This window comes from Colias croceus, chromosome 16, assembly GCF_905220415.1.
Source record: "Colias croceus chromosome 16, ilColCroc2.1".
Lineage (NCBI taxonomy): Eukaryota > Metazoa > Arthropoda > Insecta > Lepidoptera > Pieridae > Colias > Colias croceus.
This window is the reverse complement of record NC_059552.1, coordinates 7,414,289-7,436,611: the sequence shown is the minus strand read 5'-3', so window position 1 is coordinate 7,436,611 and position 22,323 is coordinate 7,414,289. Positions and strand designations below refer to the sequence as shown.

The 22,323-nt window shown below is 32.7% G+C and overlaps 1 protein-coding gene across 1 annotated transcript in view; it reads left to right on the top strand.

Moving 5' to 3' along the window:
- LOC123698394 (tumor necrosis factor alpha-induced protein 8-like protein) overlaps positions 1–22,323 on the top strand; it is a 44,081-nt gene that overhangs the window by 13,486 nt on the left and 8,272 nt on the right. Inside the window, exon 2 of the mRNA XM_045645002.1 lies at positions 9,243–9,311. Within this exon, the coding sequence (XP_045500958.1) occupies positions 9,299–9,311 (13 nt within the window). The 5' untranslated portion in view covers positions 9,243–9,298. The remainder of the gene's footprint in view (positions 1–9,242; positions 9,312–22,323) is intronic.

Sequence of the window (22,323 nt, the reverse complement as noted above, 5' to 3'; positions counted from 1 at the left end):
TTCTAGATAGGTCACCTTGTGGGTCAAATGGCCCATAATTTTTTCAACACGGGGTATCGTCTCTATCAAGTTAAGACTGTCATACTCATACAGCTCATGGGTCATTTTAAACTGGTTAGTTTAATGACCCATTATAGTCGTGAAACTAAAGGGTTTATGAATAGACTTGAGCTGATATTGTGGCTTCATTAAAAATAATTATACACTAATGGCCAATGGGTGACCAATTTCAGCGACGAAATTTAATAGGTTTAATGGATATTATAAATACCTATACAATTTTAACATCTTCTGTACGTTTCATAAAAAATAATAACTTGAAAGGGTATCATGATATGGTGATACCTATACGATATAGTACCTATAGAGAGTCGCTTTCCGACGTCTGTGTCTGTATGCTTTGATCTTAAAAATTACGCAACAGATTTTGTTTTGGTTTTTTTTTTTTTGATAGAGTGGTTCCTGAGGAAGGTTCTAGTTTATAATTTGTTAAGTTTTCTACCAAGCGGTCGAATTCATAACTTAAAATGCACATAAGTGAAGTCGCAAGAGATAAATAAATAGTAATGTAAGTATTGTGAAGCCACTAATCACTACACTACTTTCGATAGCTCTCGTATTTTACATATTTGTGAAATATTCTGCGTTAATTATCCCAGATAATTGTAAATTAGTGTGATCTATCCGCGGCAAGAAACCGGAACGGTCGATGCAAAGAAATTGAATATTCTCACGCACCTCGATTTTATTTCGAAAATATAATTGCATATTAATTACTGATAGGTACAATTTTAGTTGGCAATGCCGTGCTTGAGATGTGACATGGCTGTTACGCTTCAATAACATTTAAAAGTATGCTTTCTTTAACTTAAGCCGTTTTTAAATCTAGCTACATATTATGAGAGTGATATATGTGTGAGGGTCAATATTATTTTTAAGTTTACATTTGAATATATATATAGTACAGTAAATGGAATTGTAGAAAAATATGCGTGAAATGTCATTTTGACAGTTCCCTCATATCTCTTATTTGTTTTAGGCAAAAGTGACCAAAAAAATACTAAATTGAGCATTATCTATACAAATAATATTTGTTTGATATTAATAACGTGCAGCAAATCATGTTGCATTTTAAATTGTAATAACAGTGGTCTGCTTTACATCAATTTTTATCCTGTTAATGAGTCATCTTATAACCAGAAAGTTTATTTTTAGTTCATAAAAGCGAGGGATTGACCGCGGTGTGTTAGCTTTTAATTATTGTATTTACAACTGAAATAAAGACTGTTTAACAGTTATGATTAGTTTTAACCATCTGTCTGTCATAAAAATTTATATTAAAGCCACAGATAATATAGTAGGTACTATACTATGCTAGTAATTATAGCTGTATAAAATTTTTTCAGTTTAGTGTTTGTAACCAAACTCCTCCGAAACGGCTTGACAGATTTGTATGAATTTTTAAGGTGTAATTTGTTAGATCTGCGAATAGGTCATAAAGTAAATTTTTTGCTGGGAGAGTAGGGTGAACCAGCAGAACAAGGATTGCCGGGTCAGCTAGCTAGTCATTTTATTTAATTTATATACCTATACCTACCTTGGTTTCATTTGTTCACGCTCCCAGAAGGATACTAAATATATTTTCTTCTTCTGTTATTCTCAGCGGTGACAATCCACCGAATTAAGGATTATAAGAATCCTGTTGTATAAAATCCGTCTTTGTTTTATAGAAATAGATTGTATCATAGAATACTTATGGATAAGAATTATTTTCAATATCCATACTAATACATACTAATATATTACAAATGCAAAAGTAACTCTGTCTGTTACTCAATCACGCCTAAACTACTGAACCAATTTTCACGAAATTTGGGATAAAAAGGACTTTTTATCCCGGGAAAATGACGCAATCCCGGAAATCCCACGGGAACGGGAACGGGTTTTTCTTTGACTGCGCGGGCGAAGCCGCGGGCGGAAACCTAGTCTATAATAAATTATTAGGTATTTCATATGTTAAATAGGTATATATACTAATATAAAACTATAATATCATCTCTATACCTATCTAAAGACTAATTCGATGTAAATATTTCGACAGTGAAAGCAAACACTGCATATTTGTCAATTAATTAACCTTATAAAAACTGGTTACATGATTCTAGCATTTTCTTTATTTATCAACGCTTCGGGTCTTTCATTTTATATTATAGCATCAACATAAAAATCTAAATAACTTCATTTCCTTTTTTCCTATGCCAAAAGTGTTTAAAAATATATTCAGAAGTTCTACAGGCAAAGTAACTATGTAGACCTACTTCAAATATTTCACACTGTATTAATACAAAATAATCATAGTGATATTTACTAGGTAACTAACATCAGTCAATAAAGAGTCAGGCGATATATAAATTAGCCCATTCTGTATTGTATAAAGGCCATGGTCATTTTCATAATACAGAAGACAAAGTAGTAAAGTGAGTAACTAACTACATACATTGAATATAAAAGTCTGATACTTAACACTTAACAGTGTTATGCAAATAAGTCAATAATTAGTGGTCGTCACTGAGACGAAGCCTTGGAAATATAGGGGATTTAATGCAAGTAGAAATCTTATCGGATTTCCTTCCGTCTGTGTCGTGGGATTTTCTTGTAATCATTGTTTGTTTGTAGCAGTTGTTTACAATATCATTACAACTAAAATTATACAAAGAAAATACGTACATATTTGAGTTTTTGCATGCATGTAATGAATAAACTCAAGGACAAGAACTCGCAGGACTTAAATTAGATATTTAGCTTTTACATATCCCAAAACAAAAGAACTATTTGCCAGTGACAGCCTCGTCAAATCAACCCGAACGTTTCGGAAATGAGTCGAATGAACAAATATACGAACTTATGAAAATTTTACTTATGTTTATTTTGATAAGCTGCTTGTTGATATCATAAATAGACGTTGGAATTATATTTATCTGTACAAATACAAAAAGGAATATAAATGCTAAGTATAAATAAGTATACTTAAAGAAGCGAAAGTATACACCACAAAAAATGACCTAAGACTAACAGCTGACGTACACCTGGGAGTCTAGATAATGATCGTTGTAATTACGTCTAATGTGGTTCATAAAGTGTTTGTGTTGTGAAAGTAAATTTTTATACATTTTTCTAAAAACTTATAATTTGCTTGTTCGATTGTTTACTTTATGCCTGCGCGATATCCACTTGAAATCAAGCATTTTTAACAAAAATAAATAATAATTTATCTGTATGCAACATTTTATTCGGATGGTAAAGGTAGTTTTTGTGTGAAAGTAATAAACGTGGAACCATCGAAAAGAGAAAATTGTAGAGCTTATTATTATTTGCCATTGTTTGATATTTACAAACCTATGTTTACAAACAAGTTATTTAACATGATTTCATTTGAACCCTTTAACACTTCTCAACAAAGTGATGTACTTACCTACAGATGTAATTCATCTGCGAATAATAGGATATGAGGACATTATATGCAGCTGTTACATCCGTCGAGCAGATGGAGCTCAAGTGATCACATACAAGACAATTTGCTAGTTGTTTATTTAAAGGGAACTATTTTATATCAACTAGGCTAACTCGTATTTCGATTTTATTAACCGATTTTAAAAAAGAAGTTCTAAATTCGACCGTATTATTTGGGTTTGTGAGAACTTGTGAATGGTGAATCGATTTTGATGATACTTTTTTTAATTGAAAGCTAATGCCTTATGGTTGGTCCCATTTAATTTTTGTTCACTTTTGACTGTTGAAAGGCAGTTTAGTTTTGGTAAAAAAATAATTATTATACTTAAGAATAATTATTATTGAAGACATCCATACTTAATATTATAAATGCGAAAGTAACTCTGTCTGTCTGTCTGTTACTCAATCACGCCTAATTACTACTGAACCAATTTTCATGAAATTTGGTATGGAGATATTTTGATACCCGAGAAATGATATCGGCTACTTTTTATCCCGGGAAAATGACGCAATCCCAGAAATCCCACGGGAACGGGAACTATGCGGGTTTTTCTTTGACTGCGCGGGCGAAGCCGCGGGCGGAAACCTAGTTCTTTATATAAACTAGAATCCGGTGATCAAAATTTGTCCTTATTCAAACGACTCTCACCTGCGTATCAAACATAAACATAAACATTAAAAAAACATTATTCGTAAACATTCATCAAACTTGCATTTTAAAATATATTTGTGACTAGCTGCGCTCCGCGGTTTCACCCGTGTGGCTTCGCTCCTGTTAGTCTTAGCGTGATGATATATAGCCTATAGCCTTCCTCGATAAATGGGCTATCTAACACCGAAAGCATTTTTAAAATGGCACCAGTAGTTCCCGAGATTGGCGCGTTCAAACAAACAAACTCTTCAGCTTTATAATATTAGTATAAATTAGAAATTGGCCATTGCGTATGAATATAAAAATTTGATAGGTATATGTCGAAACGAAAACATGTTTTTCTCAATTAAAAGTTCAAATGGGTTTGTGAAAACCTTTCGTAATACCAAAATCTAATAATAACTCTAGGTATGTGATAAAATTCATCCGTATTTGTATAGGGTCACATTTCGTACAATATATAAGTAATTAATTAAGTAATTTCTTTCTTTCTTTCTAATTATACAAAGCATGCAATATCATTGTGATTTGTAGCTTCAGTTTTTACATGATTCTTCTAATTATTAATTTAAGACATATGAATTTAACATTTTCAATAACATATTATAGATATTTACAACTAATGGTACGGGAGCTAGCAACGTTTTAAAAAAAGTCATTTTAGTGTAGTTGGGTTTTTGATATACTGTTTCTCTTGCTATTTCGGTTAGAGTCTGGGCTGTCTGGCTGGCCGCAGTGGTTGCGTTTATTAGTGCGCATCTTATCTGCACAGGAAAATATCCTTAATTTAAAGTCATTTTTTAATGCGTAATTTTTAATCTTTTGCCTTTAGATAGATCCATCAGACATAAATTTTTTATTGCAAGACGTTTTTTTCGTTGTAAAATAGGTGCCATACGCAATTTTTATTTCAAAATAACTAAAATGTCATCGAAATAAGTATAATTACATCAACATGAGTCCGCTTAAAAGGTAAGTAATAACTTTATTATTTATATTATATTATCCTTTTTTAATACTTATATTGAATAATTAGTAAACTAATATTTTTAATAAATGGTTTCATATTTATTACACTTTTGGGTATAAATATGAATTTGATGATATTTGTATTTTCTAGTGTTTGATTTTACGCGAGTATTATACATTTAGAAATTAAAGACTCGAGAAAATAATACAATGAATAAATCGCATTTAAAATACGTTAAAAAGTCTTTAATTTCTTGATGATATTTGGTTTTTATCAAGTTTACATTAACGTCATATTTGAGGTTCGTTGGGAAAAGAACGCAACATGGTAGATTGTTGCAAAAAAATTGTAAATAGTAAAATGAATATTATATATAGTATAAACTGTAACACAGTGATTACTTATCCTTCACGGGGACTCATCTTGATAGAATTTCACTTATTTCGATGACATTTTAATTATTTTAAATAAAAAATCGCGCCTGGCACCTATTTAACAACGAATAAAACGTCTTGCAATAAAAAAATTATGTCTGTTGGATCTATCTAAAGGCAAAAGATTAAAAATTACGCGTTAAAAAATGACTTTAAATTAAGGATATTTTCCTGTGCAGATAAGATGCGCACTAATAAACGCAACCACTGCGGCCAGCCAGACAGCCCGGACTGTAACCGAAATAGCAAGAGGAACAGCATATCAAAGAACCAACTATACTAAAATGCTCACTTGTCAACGTTGCTACCTCCTATACGATAAGCTGACACATCATTACATAGCAGATTTCCTTCGATGAGTTCATCACTACCAAAGTTACACAACAAACAACTTAATACCGATTACTATGAAATACTAGCTGTTGCCTTCAGCTTCGCCTGCGTGGAAACGATAAATTTTCAGGGTACGAACTTTCATCCCCTATTGTATCCCCTTGGTGGTTGAATTGATCAAAATCCTTTCGTAGCGGATGCCTACGTCCTAACCTGCCTGCCAAATTTCAGCCCGATCAGTTTAGTGGTTTGGGCTTTGCGTTGATAGATCATTATAATGTAGTGATCTATCAACACAGGGCACATGTACGTAAATGCGACTTTTCAATAAAGTTTTTAATTAATTCGCCCTTTCTACTTCAATTACGTGTGAAAATGTATGCAGAAGTGCCTTATTTTGTTGTGCTATCTCCGGAACGAAGCAAGATAGAATATTATTAAAAATATTGGCAGGTGCGCCTTTTTTCCTGATACCGGCAATATATATAACTCAATTTCAGAAAAAATGTTAGATGCGCCTTTTCAACTAAGGGCCGATTTTTCAATCCTTGGTTAAAATTTATCCGTCCAATAAAGTATTACACAAACATTTTAAAATGTCACCTGTAAACTGTCATATATATACGGACAATTAGAATACATTTTTGAAATGGTAGTTTAATACGTTATTCGATGAATAAGTTTTAACCAAGTATTGAAAAATCAGCCCTAACGGGGGCAGAATTATCAGTTAGTCACCTTTGAGTATTATATATTTAGATTCATTGATGATCATCCTTTGGCTTTATTCGTGGTAACAACCATGGTTGATATCGACAACTTTTAAACTTATAGTTTTTATCAAAGTGTTTATAATATGAAGGTGGCCTCGATTCGACAGCTCTAAAACTGTATATCTATCTACCCTTTTAGAGTAATAAATTGCGAACAATGTTTCATGGGATTATTTTATCCCTTTTCAATACAGTTTCAAGTCAGTGAGCGCAGTTGGCGAAGCCAAGCTTTTGGTTCTTTTTAATTCATTCATTTTTCAAGTTTAATAGATGCACCTACGTAATATTTATTTTTATGACCATATTTTTACCATTCTTAATAGCTAACTTTAGCTCATTCAGTGAGTCGTTGACTTGAAAATAATTATGGTTATAGCTGTACAATTTAGTTTTTCAAGTTGCTGTACAATTATTTTATTTTCTTGCGATTTATTTTTGTAGTTTATTATTTTCAGACCCTCGGGCCAGATATGGGCGTTATAATTTTAATTAATTAAGTTCTATTCCATTAGATTTACTCTTGTAGTAATACATTTAAAATTAAAAGCACACTTTTGAAGTCGGTTAAAATATTATAAGTTATTTGGTTACTGGTTTCCATAACACAAGCGAAAGCTTATGGGATCAGATCGTGCCGTGTGTGAAAATTGTCCCGAAATATTCATTTATTTGGTAATACCCAATTTTGTATACAAATATGATATGTAAGATATATCTAAGAGTAAATATTGCTGCCATAATGCTTTCTTTAACAAGGGAAATGAAAGAGTTCCGCTGCGTGGGTTGGAGATAGTGATTGGATTTACGAGTTTGTCGTGTGATGAATCTTCATTCTTCTTTTAATAAAACACTATTAGGTATGTAAGTGTAACGATAATAGCACTAGGCTTAGCATAAACCCATATTTAGTTGGCTCAAACTAAAACTTAAAAAATAGAAGATGCAAGAAAAGTTTACGAAGAACGTTACGTGTTTGAAGTTTCGCGTTATGATAAAAAAAGACGTGTCAGAAGTGAAACCTTTTCGGCAAGATTCAAATATACCAAAATCGCCTTACTCTATCGCACGTGACAGAACAGTCATGACGCGACTTTGATATTTTACTCTCAGCGCGCCTAAAGAAGTTTCACTTCAAAAAATTGTCTTCTGGACTAGCTGATGCCGTTTAATCTACCAAGAAAAACAATACCCATTTAACCAGCCGAAAAACTATGATTCTCAATTCGTAGTCATACGTCTAATAGTAACTAGTTTTCCACGTGTTCCAAGCATTAGCGCCTCATTAAAAATAATAAAAAGCATACAATATCAGCACGGTGCAGTAATTTTTCCCAGCTTCCGCTTGCAGTCCGGATAAAAGGATTTATATATAGAGCTAGGAAATGACCGTCGTTAATTTTATTATGTCTCTACATGGTGGTGTGTTTTTGTCGAGTGTTTATACTTTATGGTGTGTTTTTATAAAAGCCTGTATGTATTCGCCTTAGACATTCGTACGAATACGCATCGTAGTTATTTATTTTACAAACAAACAAACAGAAATTGTAGCCATAAACACGACTCGACCATCACATTAAAAATAAACAGTACAAGTCAAAAAATGTTACCTATAAAATTAAAATAAACATACGCAACGAATAACCTTCCGCCTTTTGTGAACCAACTTGAATTATTCTAAATGCGAAAGTAACTCTGTCTATCTATTACATTATCACGTTTAAACAACTGAACCAATTCTAATGAAATTAGTAAGAGTAAAACTAAACTTAAGGAATAAATAAAGGTTTTTAAATCAAGAAAACAAAGCTTGATTCGAGTGAAGTAGGGGATAAAAATGTGCGTGTCTCGTTAAGTGCACGCAAGCGAAGACTTGGGAGAAAAGCTAGTTACCTTCAAGTTACAAATAATAATTATCGATTACTTGTTAGTTATTTGACATAAGAAAGTATAGTAGAGATTAGTTTAGAGATTGATCAAAACGATTTATAACTAAGGGGCCAGAAGACGGTTATCAAGCCTTGACACGCAAACGTTGATTTGTTTTAAGGGCTATCAATTCGTATCTAATGTTATATTTTTTACCTTATAAGTATAATTGATATTTTATTAATTAATATTATTCAACATTAAATAGCGAAATTGAAATGTATTCAATACTTTAACTACCTACATAATTACATATTACAGCAACATTTATGACTTATAATAGAATTAATAGATTGTTTGAAATCTGAAAATCTAAGCTGAAGATCCTTCAATCTAGAGAAATATAATAAAAAAATATCGTTTCTCTACTTTTTCCAGTACAGAAACTTGTTAAACACATTTATAATTATTATTTATTAGCTTAGAAATAAATTATGTATTACGTTATTGTTATTAGTTTAACGGTTACATTGTATGATTTTTCATAATTATTATGTTAATAATGTAACGGAATAAAAACGTGATGAGTAATCATTTGAAATGTTTATTATTTATTCTTATATGTGTACAATGTTTAATAATAGAAACTGGGGTTTAATTTTTTTATTTGTTTTTATTTAATGTTTTATTTATTTTGTTTTCAGGAGCTGATGTTGTAGTCTACGGTTTTATTTGCTTCGAGTTATTTTAAGTTTTCTTCATGGTAGCCACTTGTGAGTTTTTTTTTATTTTGCTTTTTTATTTTATTTTTTTTATTTGTTACTAACCATTAATTTTGTAATGATTTATTGCGGTTTTATAAATTTGAATATTTATTTTATTTAACCGTTCTGTTTTAACATAAATGTATTATATTATAAGTATTATTATTTCAACTATATTGTAATTTCTAACAATATATACAATAGGCATGACGACAGTATCCATAAATGATCATATTAGTGTTTTCAAGGGAAAATGTATACTAAATAAATTAAATATAGTGACTTAAAAATCTAAAAAACATTAAGATTAATGAGATTATCAATAAAATAAAACATTGAAATTCTGCAGTTGGCCATTTTGACTAAAACACGCGTGACGTCACGTTTAAATAAACAACTCACGTCAGATGTATTTTGTTGTTATGAATAGGTATGTTGAGAATACGCATTTTTATTTATTTTCTTTTGTTTCACGTATGCTTTATCGACTCAGAACAGAAATATAATTGCGAATTCACAATACGTGGTTTCGTTATTTAATTTTCTTCGCAATGCGTACAAATAATTACGTATTTACTAAAGAGTGACGTCACACCTACGCCATGACACCTGTGAGCTGTTTTGGCACAGTTTATAAATATTTTTTGAAAAATCGCTTTTATCTTCGTTAAATTTAAGTATATTACCGAAATATAGGGTTTTTCTTGTATAGTAAACGTATACACACATTATGGAAGAGGATTTCAAAATCTTTCGTCATGCCTATTCTCAGTCACTGAAAATAATAGAAACAATACTTAATGCAAGTTATACAAACTTCGTAACTAATTATAGTCTTTTATTCAAAAGTAATTTATTCTTTTGAATAAATGACTATAATTAGTTATTAATAAACTGGTTCTATATGGAGACTAAAAAAGAAATCAATACTTAACTACTATAAACTTAATAAGCAATACATACGTTATTTAACAAGCTATTTCCAAGTTCACTCTACTAAAATATTCAAGTCAATCGATTCCGATTATTTCTAATCTCACGTACAGCCTTCTATATCTATCTACCTTCATGTGTCAAACTGACACACCTATCTCCGTACCATGATGTCTTAAAGCAATAATATTTCCAGAAAAGAAAAATGACAGCGCTATACAGGGTTAGTTTTCAATGACCAGCCAAAATTTAAAATTAAGATCTAGATATTAAACCAAAGGTACATTTGAAACATTATTGTCGAATAAAAAAAAAATAGCATTCATTTGAAATTGTCTTAAAAATTTCCTAAATCGTAAACACCGCCAGAATCAATGCACTTGTGTGCGTGCGCGCATTGCCAAATTTATGTGTGTGCTAACTTCTACCTATCTAGGTTGTTGAACTGAATTGTGCTTTTGTAATGTCTACACGTTCGCTTTTTAGTGGTGGGCAGGAATGAAAATATCTAAATTAAAAAAAAAAACGTTTTTTTTTCATTAGACCCTAGAGATAACCCTGTATAGGTCGTCTAGCGCCATCACTTTTCAACACTGGTAATAATACTGCTATCAGACATCATGGAAACACACCTGAACACCTTGACCGGAATTCCAATCCAGGACAACGCCTACTCTGAAACCTATATGTTATTTACTTTATGGTGACATAGGAATCATGGAATCAATATGGCCGATCACTTCTTGTTAATGCGTTGTGTTCTATAGTTTATGGTGTACGAAATTTATGGTGTTTTGGGTTTTAGTAGCGATTTTCACTTGGTGTTATGGTAACTGCTTGTGTGAAATTAGAGTCATATTAATGTGATGAAGGATTTGGGTAATAAATCTTGTGGGAGGAATATATTTGTAAATGTACGAATCATAGTTTCAGGTATGATTAAACTGTAATCTCCTATACACTTTTCTGTCTTTACAGGGTGGTTCTAAATTACGTTGACAAATTTCAAAATAATAAATTTCAAAAATGGGACATGCTGCGTTGCTTTTGTTTTTTAATTATTATTTTCACATGTTTTGTCGCCAACTTAACGTTATTTGTGAAGAGAATAAATTAAAAATTAGTCATTTTTTACTATGTCTGCTCAACGAGGTGCAATAATATCCTTATATGAGGCTGGTAAGCGGCAGCACGCGATAGTGTGACTTCTCAGTGTCAGTCGGCAGTTAGTTTTTTCTGCTATTAAACGCTACGATGAGCTTGGCCATCTTGATGACCATCTGGGAAGAGGCAGAAAAAGAACTGTAAAGACGCCTTGGCTTCGATATATCGTCAAACAAAGATAGACCCGCAATTCACAAGCCCAGGTAAGAAAAATGGCTCGAGATTTAGATGTAAGTCATTCAACGTTACAACGAGTTGTTCAAAATGAGCTCAAGTTAACAGCATACAAGCTGCGAAAAGCGCAGCGGTTGAATGATAAAAATAAAAAAATACGCCTTGAAAGATGTCGCTTACTGAAAGCGCGCTCCGCTGGTGAAGCGCGGAAAAATATTTTTTTCATCGATGAAAAAATTTTTCAGATTGAACAGTCTCGTAACCGCCAAAACAATAGAGTTTACTCTTCTTGTCGCCTTGGAGCCACAGCAATTATCCCCCATCGGCAAAGACCGGATTCAGTCATGGTTTGGCGTGGCATTTGCTCAACAGGCAAAACTCCTCTCGTTTTCGTAAAAAAAGGTGTGAAAATGAATCAAGAAATATACCGACGCAATATTTTAGAGAGTGTAGTTCTTCCTTGGAGCCAGTAGCACTTCGGTGACCAACCGTGGACTTTTCAACAGGACTCTGCTGCATCTCACAGGGCCTCAAATGTGCAGTAGTGATGTATAGACCATTTGCCAGAGTTCATAAGTTCCAAGGAATGGCCTCCATTTTCATCAGACATTAATCGAATGGATTTCAGCGTATAGTCAACTCTAGAGGTGAGGGCCTGTGCAACATCACACAGAAGTGTAGACGCGCTGAAGGTAACACTTACTCGTGAGTGGGACAAAATATCTGAAGAGCAGGTACGGATAATCGTCGAAAACTTCAGAAAACGTTTAAGCCTTTGTATTAAAGCTAAAGGTGGTTATTTTGAAAATAAATAGATATTTACATTAAAATAATACTGTATTTTTATTATAAAGTAGTCATCGATATACTGTGTATTAGAAAAATAAAATAAATCGTAAAATAAGTTGTCAACGTATTTCAGAGCCACCCTGTGTAAGATCTATTTTAACATACACAAAACGAATGGAGGCTAGTAACTAGTATTGCGGAACATAAAAAATAAATCAGATAGACATAGACTTCTGGGTGTATAATTGTATGACTTCTTTCTCTTATTAAAATGATATCTTACTCGGTAAACAAAATATTATTAAAGCTCTGTCGGAAACCATAGTTAAACTTTTGGAGGTTAGTTGATGCGTAATTCAGAATATGTTGTGAAAGCTATATACAATAACGGTCTTACTAATAAAATGTTACCCATTCGCTATGCAATGTATTAGTTATTGCAATAACCTGTCTTGTTTTTATGATTGACGTTTCATGTGAGCAAGAGCAGGACACAGCTATGGTAGAAAATGGTAGAAATTTATCCACTGTTTAACTTTTTATTAGTAAGGCCGTCAGCTAGTAACTAAAAAGCAAATTATTCACGAATGTAACTTGATAAAAATTTAGGCATCTATAAAAGCGAGCGAGCTCAAAATAAAGCAAATTGAATTAGTTAGTCTAGAGCCAAGCGTTTTCCAACAAACAGAAGTGTCCCATAGGGCTGCCAGACAGGATTCGTCCTAATTCATGAAGTATTGATTAAAATGTAGGGCACATCTCAACTACCTACTCCTCGGATTTCTGCCAATCTTGATTGAGACAAGGGCAGGAAATCTATATACTTTATATTTCCTGCCAATGTTTAAGCTGAAAAGATTGTTTGTTTGTTTGAATACGCTAATCACCCATTTATTGAGGAAGGCTATAGGCTAAATATCATCACGCTAAGACCAACAGGAGCGGAGCAATGCGGGTAAAACGGCAGGGCGCAGTAGTATATTATAGTCCACAAGTATGTGGGAATATAACTATGTATTCCATTCAAAGTTGTTGAGACCTAAGACTGATACGACCAGAGAAAGATTAACCGCTGGACAGATAGATCCACATCTCTTATGACGCACGATAGGTACATACAAACACCACCACATACAAAATACTGCTGAGTGCTGACAGAATATAAAAAATATGCCTACAAAATGCTTATCGAACATAGTTATTTAACTTCAAATAGCTGCGTGTTTTACAATCGCTTCATCTAAATTGATTGCCTGAAAGCAACGTAAAAGGTAAAATTTAATACAAATGGCAAAATAAATCTTACTTTAAAGCAAAACATTTTTATAACGTGATTGTTTTAGAATAGGTAATTTACATTAAGGTTTAAATCCTGCTTCTCCTAATAACTCCCACATCCCACTTATATCTCTATATTTTAAAGCATTTCTCATATTATATTCTAGACTTAGTATACCTATCTCGCAGCCCTAATCCCACTTGACATCGTATAATGTACAAACGTCGACATTTAAGGGATGATACGCAGTGTGATGGGATTAGAGGGAAATTAAATAGGTATTTCAATTTGTATTCGAAATTGGTTTTTTATGTCAGATGGAAAATGTTTCAATTTAAATCACGTGTTGTTTAGGTTTATGGAATTGGCACAGAACCACTCATCTGTCGAACACAGATTTTCATGCCTACAATTTTAACTTCGCTGACAGGAAATAAATATTTGCCCAATAAATATCTATGATAATATTTGATGTAGGTCGATTTTATTGCAGGAAATATGTCCCTTTTTCCCTTCATAATATATTCACAATTTTTGTTCAAAATACTATATATTATATATTCTTAATGGCCACTTGTTGTTGAGTAACTTAAACTTGAAAAGAGTAAAATAGAGAATGGAAATAAAAGGCATGGCCAGCATGCGATAACGCACACGCGATCAAACCCGCGGAATTCTAGTAAACTAATTTATTGCAGATTAAAAAAAAAAAAGATTTAATTCGGGTATTTAGCAAACACCTTGGCAAATACATTTGTTGAGATTTCAAAATGCCTTGTTGCCATAGCAACACTTCCGAAGCGGGCAAGGTCGCGTCGCCGGCGGTTACGCAATACTGTTTTTTGAATATCCAATGTTATTTTTTTAATGTTGTGTCGACTTTCTTCGTGTATGGAAGCAAATTACCTCATTATATTGAAGGATTCCGTATTATGAAGAGCCCAAGGGTAGTACAAAACGGCGTAGGGTGTCAAGAGCAGCTGGTTGCCATAGCAACGCTTCCGAGAATTCCAAGGCCGAATGCGTTGCGTAGTTCAATATTCCTGTTGCTATTTATCTTATAAAACGAATAAGGTATTTGGAAACCGGAAATTGTTGGAATTTTATACCCTTTTGTGTTTACCCTTTTTGGTATAATAGGATGGTACATATGTTTAATCGAAGGTAGGCAATATAAGAATTAACAACATAGTACAGTGTGAAGAGGACCATGGAAAATAAAATAAACGTCCCCTCATAGGAAGCTCGTGTCCCAGCATTAGGATCGTATGCATGGGCTGATGATAAATAATAAAAATTATTTATTGACATAATTACACAGGTCTAAATAATGAATCCTTTGGCTCCCGAACTAGTTTTAAACTGTGTCTCAGGAGCCAGAGGCTTCTCCCAATATTGATCATAATATTATGTCTATAAACTAAACTAAAAGCTCTAAAATAACAAAATTAATGAAGAGGTAAGTTAAATTATTACGTAAGCGCATTTGTGTATCTAATGATGATGATGATGATAATATTACCACTTATCCGTTTACCAATAAATTATTATTATTCTCTGCGTATTCCTTTTCAAATGTTGTTTTGGCGTTACAAATATTACTTATCAGAATTATTGTCGTCAGTTGGAATACCCTTAAACAAATTTAATTATAATATACTAGCTTTCCGCCCGCGGCTCCGCCCGCACAGTCAAAGAAAAACTCGCATAGTTCCCGTTCCCGTGGGATTTCCGTGATAAAACCTATCCTATGTCCCGGGATAAAAAGTAGCCTATGTCCTTTCTCGTGTATCAAAATATCTCTATACCAAATTTCATGCAAATTGGTTCAGTAGCTTGATTGAGTAACAGACAGACAGACAGAGTTACTTTCGCATTTATAATATTAAGTATGGATTTGCTCATGTCTCAATATTTCATCACTATCATTAATCTAAAATTTAATACCTTCAGGTAGATACAGGTCATTCCTCCTGACCTTTTCTCGTATCTAAATCCTTACATTCAAACGGACCCCAATTCTAATAAAGGGATGCTTCAATTATAGGGCAAAGACCTTGTATTATAAAGATTATTATTTCGATTGTTCGTAGGTACCCCTGTAACGGTTCGTTCACATGGAAAGGAAGTCTCAGGATTTGAAAGCAAATTTGTGATGTTATTGCGTTTACGAACATAAAAGAGAAATTTATAAAACGGTGTAAGAAATTGCTTGTTTATATTTATATCGATTAACTAATGACAAAATTCTAATTATTCAAGGTAAAAAATGCCATAGAAATAAAGACATTTAACGGATTTTAAATGTATTGACCTTGGCAATGGCCAAGAAAATACAATGCACAGTCTACATCTAAACATATCAGGAAGCTTAAATTGCATAAGTGCGTATAAATAACGGTTGCTATAAATTTCCTCTCCAATAAAATCGGCGAGACATCTAGAAACCTCATAAAATCCTTCACATACAAAATTGCGAACATCCCTTTCGATATATTCAAGAGTCGATACCCAAGTGTAAAAATATAGTTTCTAATCTTAATCTTAGAAGCCATAGCAACAAAAAAAGCTCCTAGAAACTATGAACACAAAGAAATATATATCATAGACAGTTAATTAATATACAGTACATAAAACTTGTAATAATAATAACCAAGTATCGAGATATCGCCCATCAAAAAGATATAAGATTAAAAACAGCTTAACAAAAATAAAGAAGATAAAAATCTGCAATATCGCGTCCACTTCACTTGAAGTAATTAAGAGTTTATTTTATAAAGCATCTCACGGTAACAACCCAGTGTGGAACATGATCGCTCTAACCATAGTATAGGTACTGTATATAAAGAGAAACGTAAGTTATCTTCGAACAAAGAAACATCGCGCCGTTTGTATGTACGCGTTCATGTACGTACGCAAGCTTGATGCACGCACACAATGCTGCTCGGTTCCTACTCATGGACCGGTCTTATGAGGGCCGCGCCATTGCTGTGAGCGGGAGGTGTTCGTTTATACAATTATTTAAAAATCAATGTAACAAGTGATAACCCTGCTTCTCGCGAATTTAGTTACCGTGCGCTCCTCAACACCGGGGGTCGGCCTACTTCTCTCTTTATACTATGGTCTAACCCAGATTCACACAAATAAAAAATTCACTCACTTTCAATTTTACATCTTGTTAAGTTTTACGACTTGTCTCACAGTGGACGTGTTCAATCAAACATTTTATGACGCGTCCTGATAAATTATTTTGTACCGGTTTTTACGAGCTCGTAGACAAACAATGTATTCTAATTTGTTGGGGATAGAATTTTGTCAGTGTCGTTTTAGTCAATGTAGTTCAAATGAATCTATGAATTTTGGAAGACATTAGAAAAGTAGTGATGCAGTCACGTTTAAGAGCTTTCTTAGACAATGTCCACCCTACCAAACTTGTTACGATTATATAAATAATATCTAGCTCCAAACACGCTCCTACATATCTTAAAGGAGAACTCAATCAAATTAAAGACGCTTGTTTACTAACACAAATACTTTCTACACCTCAATTATCTGATGAGACAGTAGCTGCTCTAAAAAGGAGTCATCATCCAATAGTTTGGAATAGCAACAACGGCCAATCACATTGCTCACAATGATAAAGACAAAACTAATGCGACAAAAACATAACCAATAAAAATTGTGATTTATGAAACCATTCGAAGCCTCATTGTGGTTGTAACGACTTACTTGCCTCTAGATCTCGTTACAAATTGTGATGAAAAAGTAATAAAGTTGTTGGTACGCCGCCGCGTCATCTTGTTTCCAACTAGCTACTTACAAAGTTTCTTACTGCTTTAATGTCTTTACTTCTTGCTACTTTATTTTGTACGAGTGCTGTAAGACAGGCCGATTTAAGTTCGCCAGATTGTCTAAGGGTTTAATGAAAGGCCTCCAATTTCGTAACAAATCAAAAATAGAGATAAAGACATGAGTTGTAGTACTTTTGTTGATGATTCAGTAGCTGATTTTAAATCTTAAATCATCACAGTTAGCAATGAAAATGTTATAACTAATTTCAATGAACCATTTGGCTTTGATAATTATGATATTAAGGTTGGAGTTAATAATACACACTTCTCGCTCAAGCAAACTACATTTCAAAGAAATGAAAAGGAAAAGGACAGAGTTAGCTAACGTCCCATTATTATATAACCTTGTCCTAAAGTGGTGTCCCTAAAGTTTATAGACATAAGTTGCAAGGGTACTTCCAGACTTGGACCATTACTTTGGCCCGTCGTTGACACAGGCTGTTTTTAATTAAAACTCCTTCATTATTGGTCGCTTTGATAAATCAAGTTTAAATTTGAATATTGTCGAATTGAATATTGAAGTGTTAGTAAGTCGAGAAAATGAGATAAGAAATGCTGAAGCATACACAATGTGAGTGCTCGACGTTATCATAGAGAAAATGTGTTTCTTATGAAAATAGGAGACTGAAATTACCTTCTTAGAAGAGAGATAGAATATTATATGCTAGAGAAAAATTTATAAGTATTATTTTTGGTCAATCTATTTTCAATAAAGAAGGCGTATTTTCTTCTCGCAGGCAAATAAAAACAATAAAATAAGTCAAGAAAATAAAATTAGTTTACGAGACCGTTGTCGCAGGGACGTGGTTGTCCGTTAAAATTAAATTCGACACGCCAACTGGGGTTTATTTCTGTTGTTGGAAATTCGGATAAACTACATATATGAGAAATATATAACTGACTGTATTCAATGTAAGTCCTATTTATAACAATATATTTATTTATTCACACACACATCAATTACCTTTACAGGATTAATCCAATGCGGTACTGACTAAAACTAAAATCCTTATACATATATTAAAACGAATACTTATACTAAAAACTTAAACTTATAAACTTACAATCTACTAAATGGACAAACAATGACAATATACACAATCCAATAATAAAAATACAATCCAATAATAAAAATACAATCTAAAAAATAATAAATTAATAACAAATAATATAAAGAAGAACCTTTGATAATTCATCCAACTTGCATGTAAATATGTCCACCCTAATATAGACTTTATCACTAAAGATAACTAAGAAAAACTGTTACATTAATGCCGGATGGCTTACATTCAGCAAAGCAGTTTGCTGATATTCAAGATAGAAGTTATAAATATGCCTCTATATTTCATTTCCCAAAAAAATTGGGTATACTTTTCATCCACCCCGACTTTGTAATTATTGACTAATCCTAAAAACTAAAAATAAGTTATGAGTTTGTAAAATTGCTTCGAGACTCTTAAAATAGGTAGTTTTAGAATATTTCGCCAATACAATCTAATTATATTTGCAGCGACTTAGTATCCTGATCATTTATTTATTACTAGCTGTACTCCGCGGTTTCACCCGCATTGCTCCGCTCCTGTTGGTCTTAGCGTGACGATATATAGCCTATAGCCTTCCTCTATAAATGGGCTATCTAACACCGAAATATTTTTATTTTTCAAATCGGACCGGTAGTTCCTGAGATAAGCGCGTTCAAACAAACAAACATACAAACTCTTCAGCTTTATATTATTAGTATAGATAACATTATAACATTAATCCAGCATAAAATCCCGTTACCTTACATTTCCTCTATAACAGTTTATCGTTCAGATTTAGACCGGAATTCATTAAGAATAACTAACCAATACAACTAAAGACGAGACAAATCTCGGAAGTGTATTTCTATAAATAATAATTAACTCCACACGGCACACCTAGTCTTTCAACGCGGTAAAGGTAAGGCCTATCGATCGCTCGTGTTTTGTCACGCAACCCTTCCATATTTTATACTTTATACATTGCTATTTCGTTTAAAGTGGAATACATAGCTTGCTTTGGACACGAAGCTTTTAAAAACTTCAAGTTTGAGCCATAGTTTTAGAGCGGTTAGAATGTTCTGGAAAATGTGAAAATCGGTTTAAAGAATTCTAAAAAGATGCTCTTTCATGTCTATTTTTGTTCGCGTTTAACTGTTTGGGAATATTTTATACCACATTGATATATTTGTTTGTTATATAGCATTGTTATTTTAATACTATTTAATTCCTGATAGCGCAGATCTACGGAGTTTTTTGAAAGGAGAATCCTTATTCTTCTTCTTCTTATTCTTTCTTATTCTTTCTTCTTATTCTTAGTCCTGTTCGAGAAAAGGTTCTCGAACAGGAAAATTCTATTAAAAATATTGTTAGGAGCTTTTTATAGTTCAATGGTCCATGGCAAATAACGGGGTTTTTGTGATAATATCATTTATGCATAACATTGTAAATGTAAATTAAAATACGTATTATACGTGTACGTTATTTACATATTTTTGACTAAAAACTACCATCGTACCGGATTAATGGCTTTTAAAGTAGATTAATATGTTATAGTGTAATTATAACAGAAATCTAGGTCACTTTTTATTTATATTAACGATTTAAATTATACAATGTGGTAGAAAAACAAGAGTTTAGTCTGTTAAAACTCTGCTTCTAATAAAATGTTCATCACGCGATCATTGCCTGTCCATTGACCGTAACAATCTTCAATTAAACTTTAAATGCTTGTTACATGTCATTTGTTAGAGGATTTAACATTAGATGTTGGTATTGATTAATTTAATTATGCAAATATATAGGGAAAATATTTGGATGATATAAAATATATGAAAAAAGTGCGTGAGAAGTGAAACTTCTTTGGCATGATTCAAAGATAATAAAATCGTCCCCTTACTCCATGACGTGACGGTATTGCCTTAAAATTTTACTCTCAACGCGCCTAAATAAATTTCACTTCAAAAATACTACCTTATAATCACCAATAAGTAACGATGTATTCGGAACCTACAATGTATCAAAAACATCAATAGGATAAGTTATGAGCAAATAAGTTTAAGGTCTATCAAATTACTGGAAGGACAAAATTACTTTTCAGATAGTTTCTTCTCGATTCTCCGTAGAAGAAAATTTCTGAAAGGTAGATTCATAGATTTTCTTTACGGAGATGTATCAATCTTTTCTGTCTTATGAGATCAATTCATTTTCCTTAACCCAGAATACTTCGGTTCAAGGCTCACGTGATAAGCACTAAACCATGGAAGTGGCTTATACGTAAATTGGTAATTTTTTTTAAATCTATAGAATATAAAAGAGCAATATAGAAGCGAAAGACCCAGAATCCGGCCTTACCATAATTCTCTTTAATATTTTCCTTAAAAAAGTAGATCAAACCTAAAAACTTAATACTCAATTATACTACTCCCTGACCCGCGAATAAATAGCAAATATGTACGTACGGGCTGTTGAGTCGGAACTCGGAGCGATACAGTTTGGTTAATTAACTTTTCAATTAATACGAGCCGGGAGCACTCAGCTTGTTGAATATTTTGTTACTCGATTGCTATGGTAATGACGTGAACTGGTTTTCAGTAATATTAAATGGAGTGCAATCAAAGAGAGTGTCCTGGCCACAGGTAAAATGCCTGTGTTATAGTGTCTAGGAGCTTAGTTGTCTCTAGTTATACTGTCCAGACTGTATTGTTTTCTTTCTCTATTGAAAGAGAATTAAGGAGGAGTGCAAATTGAATTGCGAAAACCCGTTCTTCTAATGTCAATTACAAGATTTAGGTCCCTAAGGAAATTTAAAGCTGAATTTTCGTATCATTTTGAAACAGTTGTGTACTTAACTAAAGCTTTATTTTTCGAGAAACGATGCAAGTTTTTGCCTCGCATAATTTTTTGCTACTTCGCCTACATTAAAAGTATTGGCAATCAAGGTTGATTCTTACATAAATTACGCTAATAGTAAATGGCCTAGCATTCATTACGAAGCACTATATTATATTGGTTTTATGTAATAACCTGCCCGATTTTATCACGATAAATCGTCCATAGTGCAGCCCTTGGGGGCCGGAAATTATACCCCGGGGATATCGGTAGTCCTACGTAATTGGACTGAAATGACCAGGGTTTTTTAAATTTAGAGTCATGTGAAATATGTGTTACAAGCTTTTAGGTTCTTTCTTTTAAATTTCAGTATTGTAGGCTCTATGCAATATAGAGTTGTAAATGCATATATGGGTCGCTTTTTATTTGTTTAATGGATACCTACAGTTTTAAAAAATCCTTCCAGGGTCTAACAAACTTTGACTCTTATATAAGAAAGTTGCTGCTCCCCGCGGTTTAACCCCCTTGGCTCCTCTCCTGTTAGTCTTAGCGTGATGATATATTATAGCCTTCCTCGATAAATGGGCTATCTAGCACCGAAATAATTTTTCAAATCGGACCAGTTGTTCATGAGATTAGCGCGTTCAAACAAACAAACAAACTTCTCCTAAGAGCACTTTTGAATCGTCATAGCTTAGTTTTACCAATTACTACCGATTCAGATTAGCATATTATAAGGTAACGCTTAATCGAGATATGAATTCAATTTATTTCTTGGAGTCCATGAAATACTTAGTGTATAATTATAGGAATTCCAATATCATTTACATATAACCTCTTTAGTCTATTTTAGTTTTTCCTTTATATTTAAAATAAATTTACTTCATATGTGCAGCAATGAATATCCATAATTGGAAGGAACGCAAGGCTAAAATGTCGATAACCTTCTAAGATTCTGCTAATTAGATTGGATTGCTAAT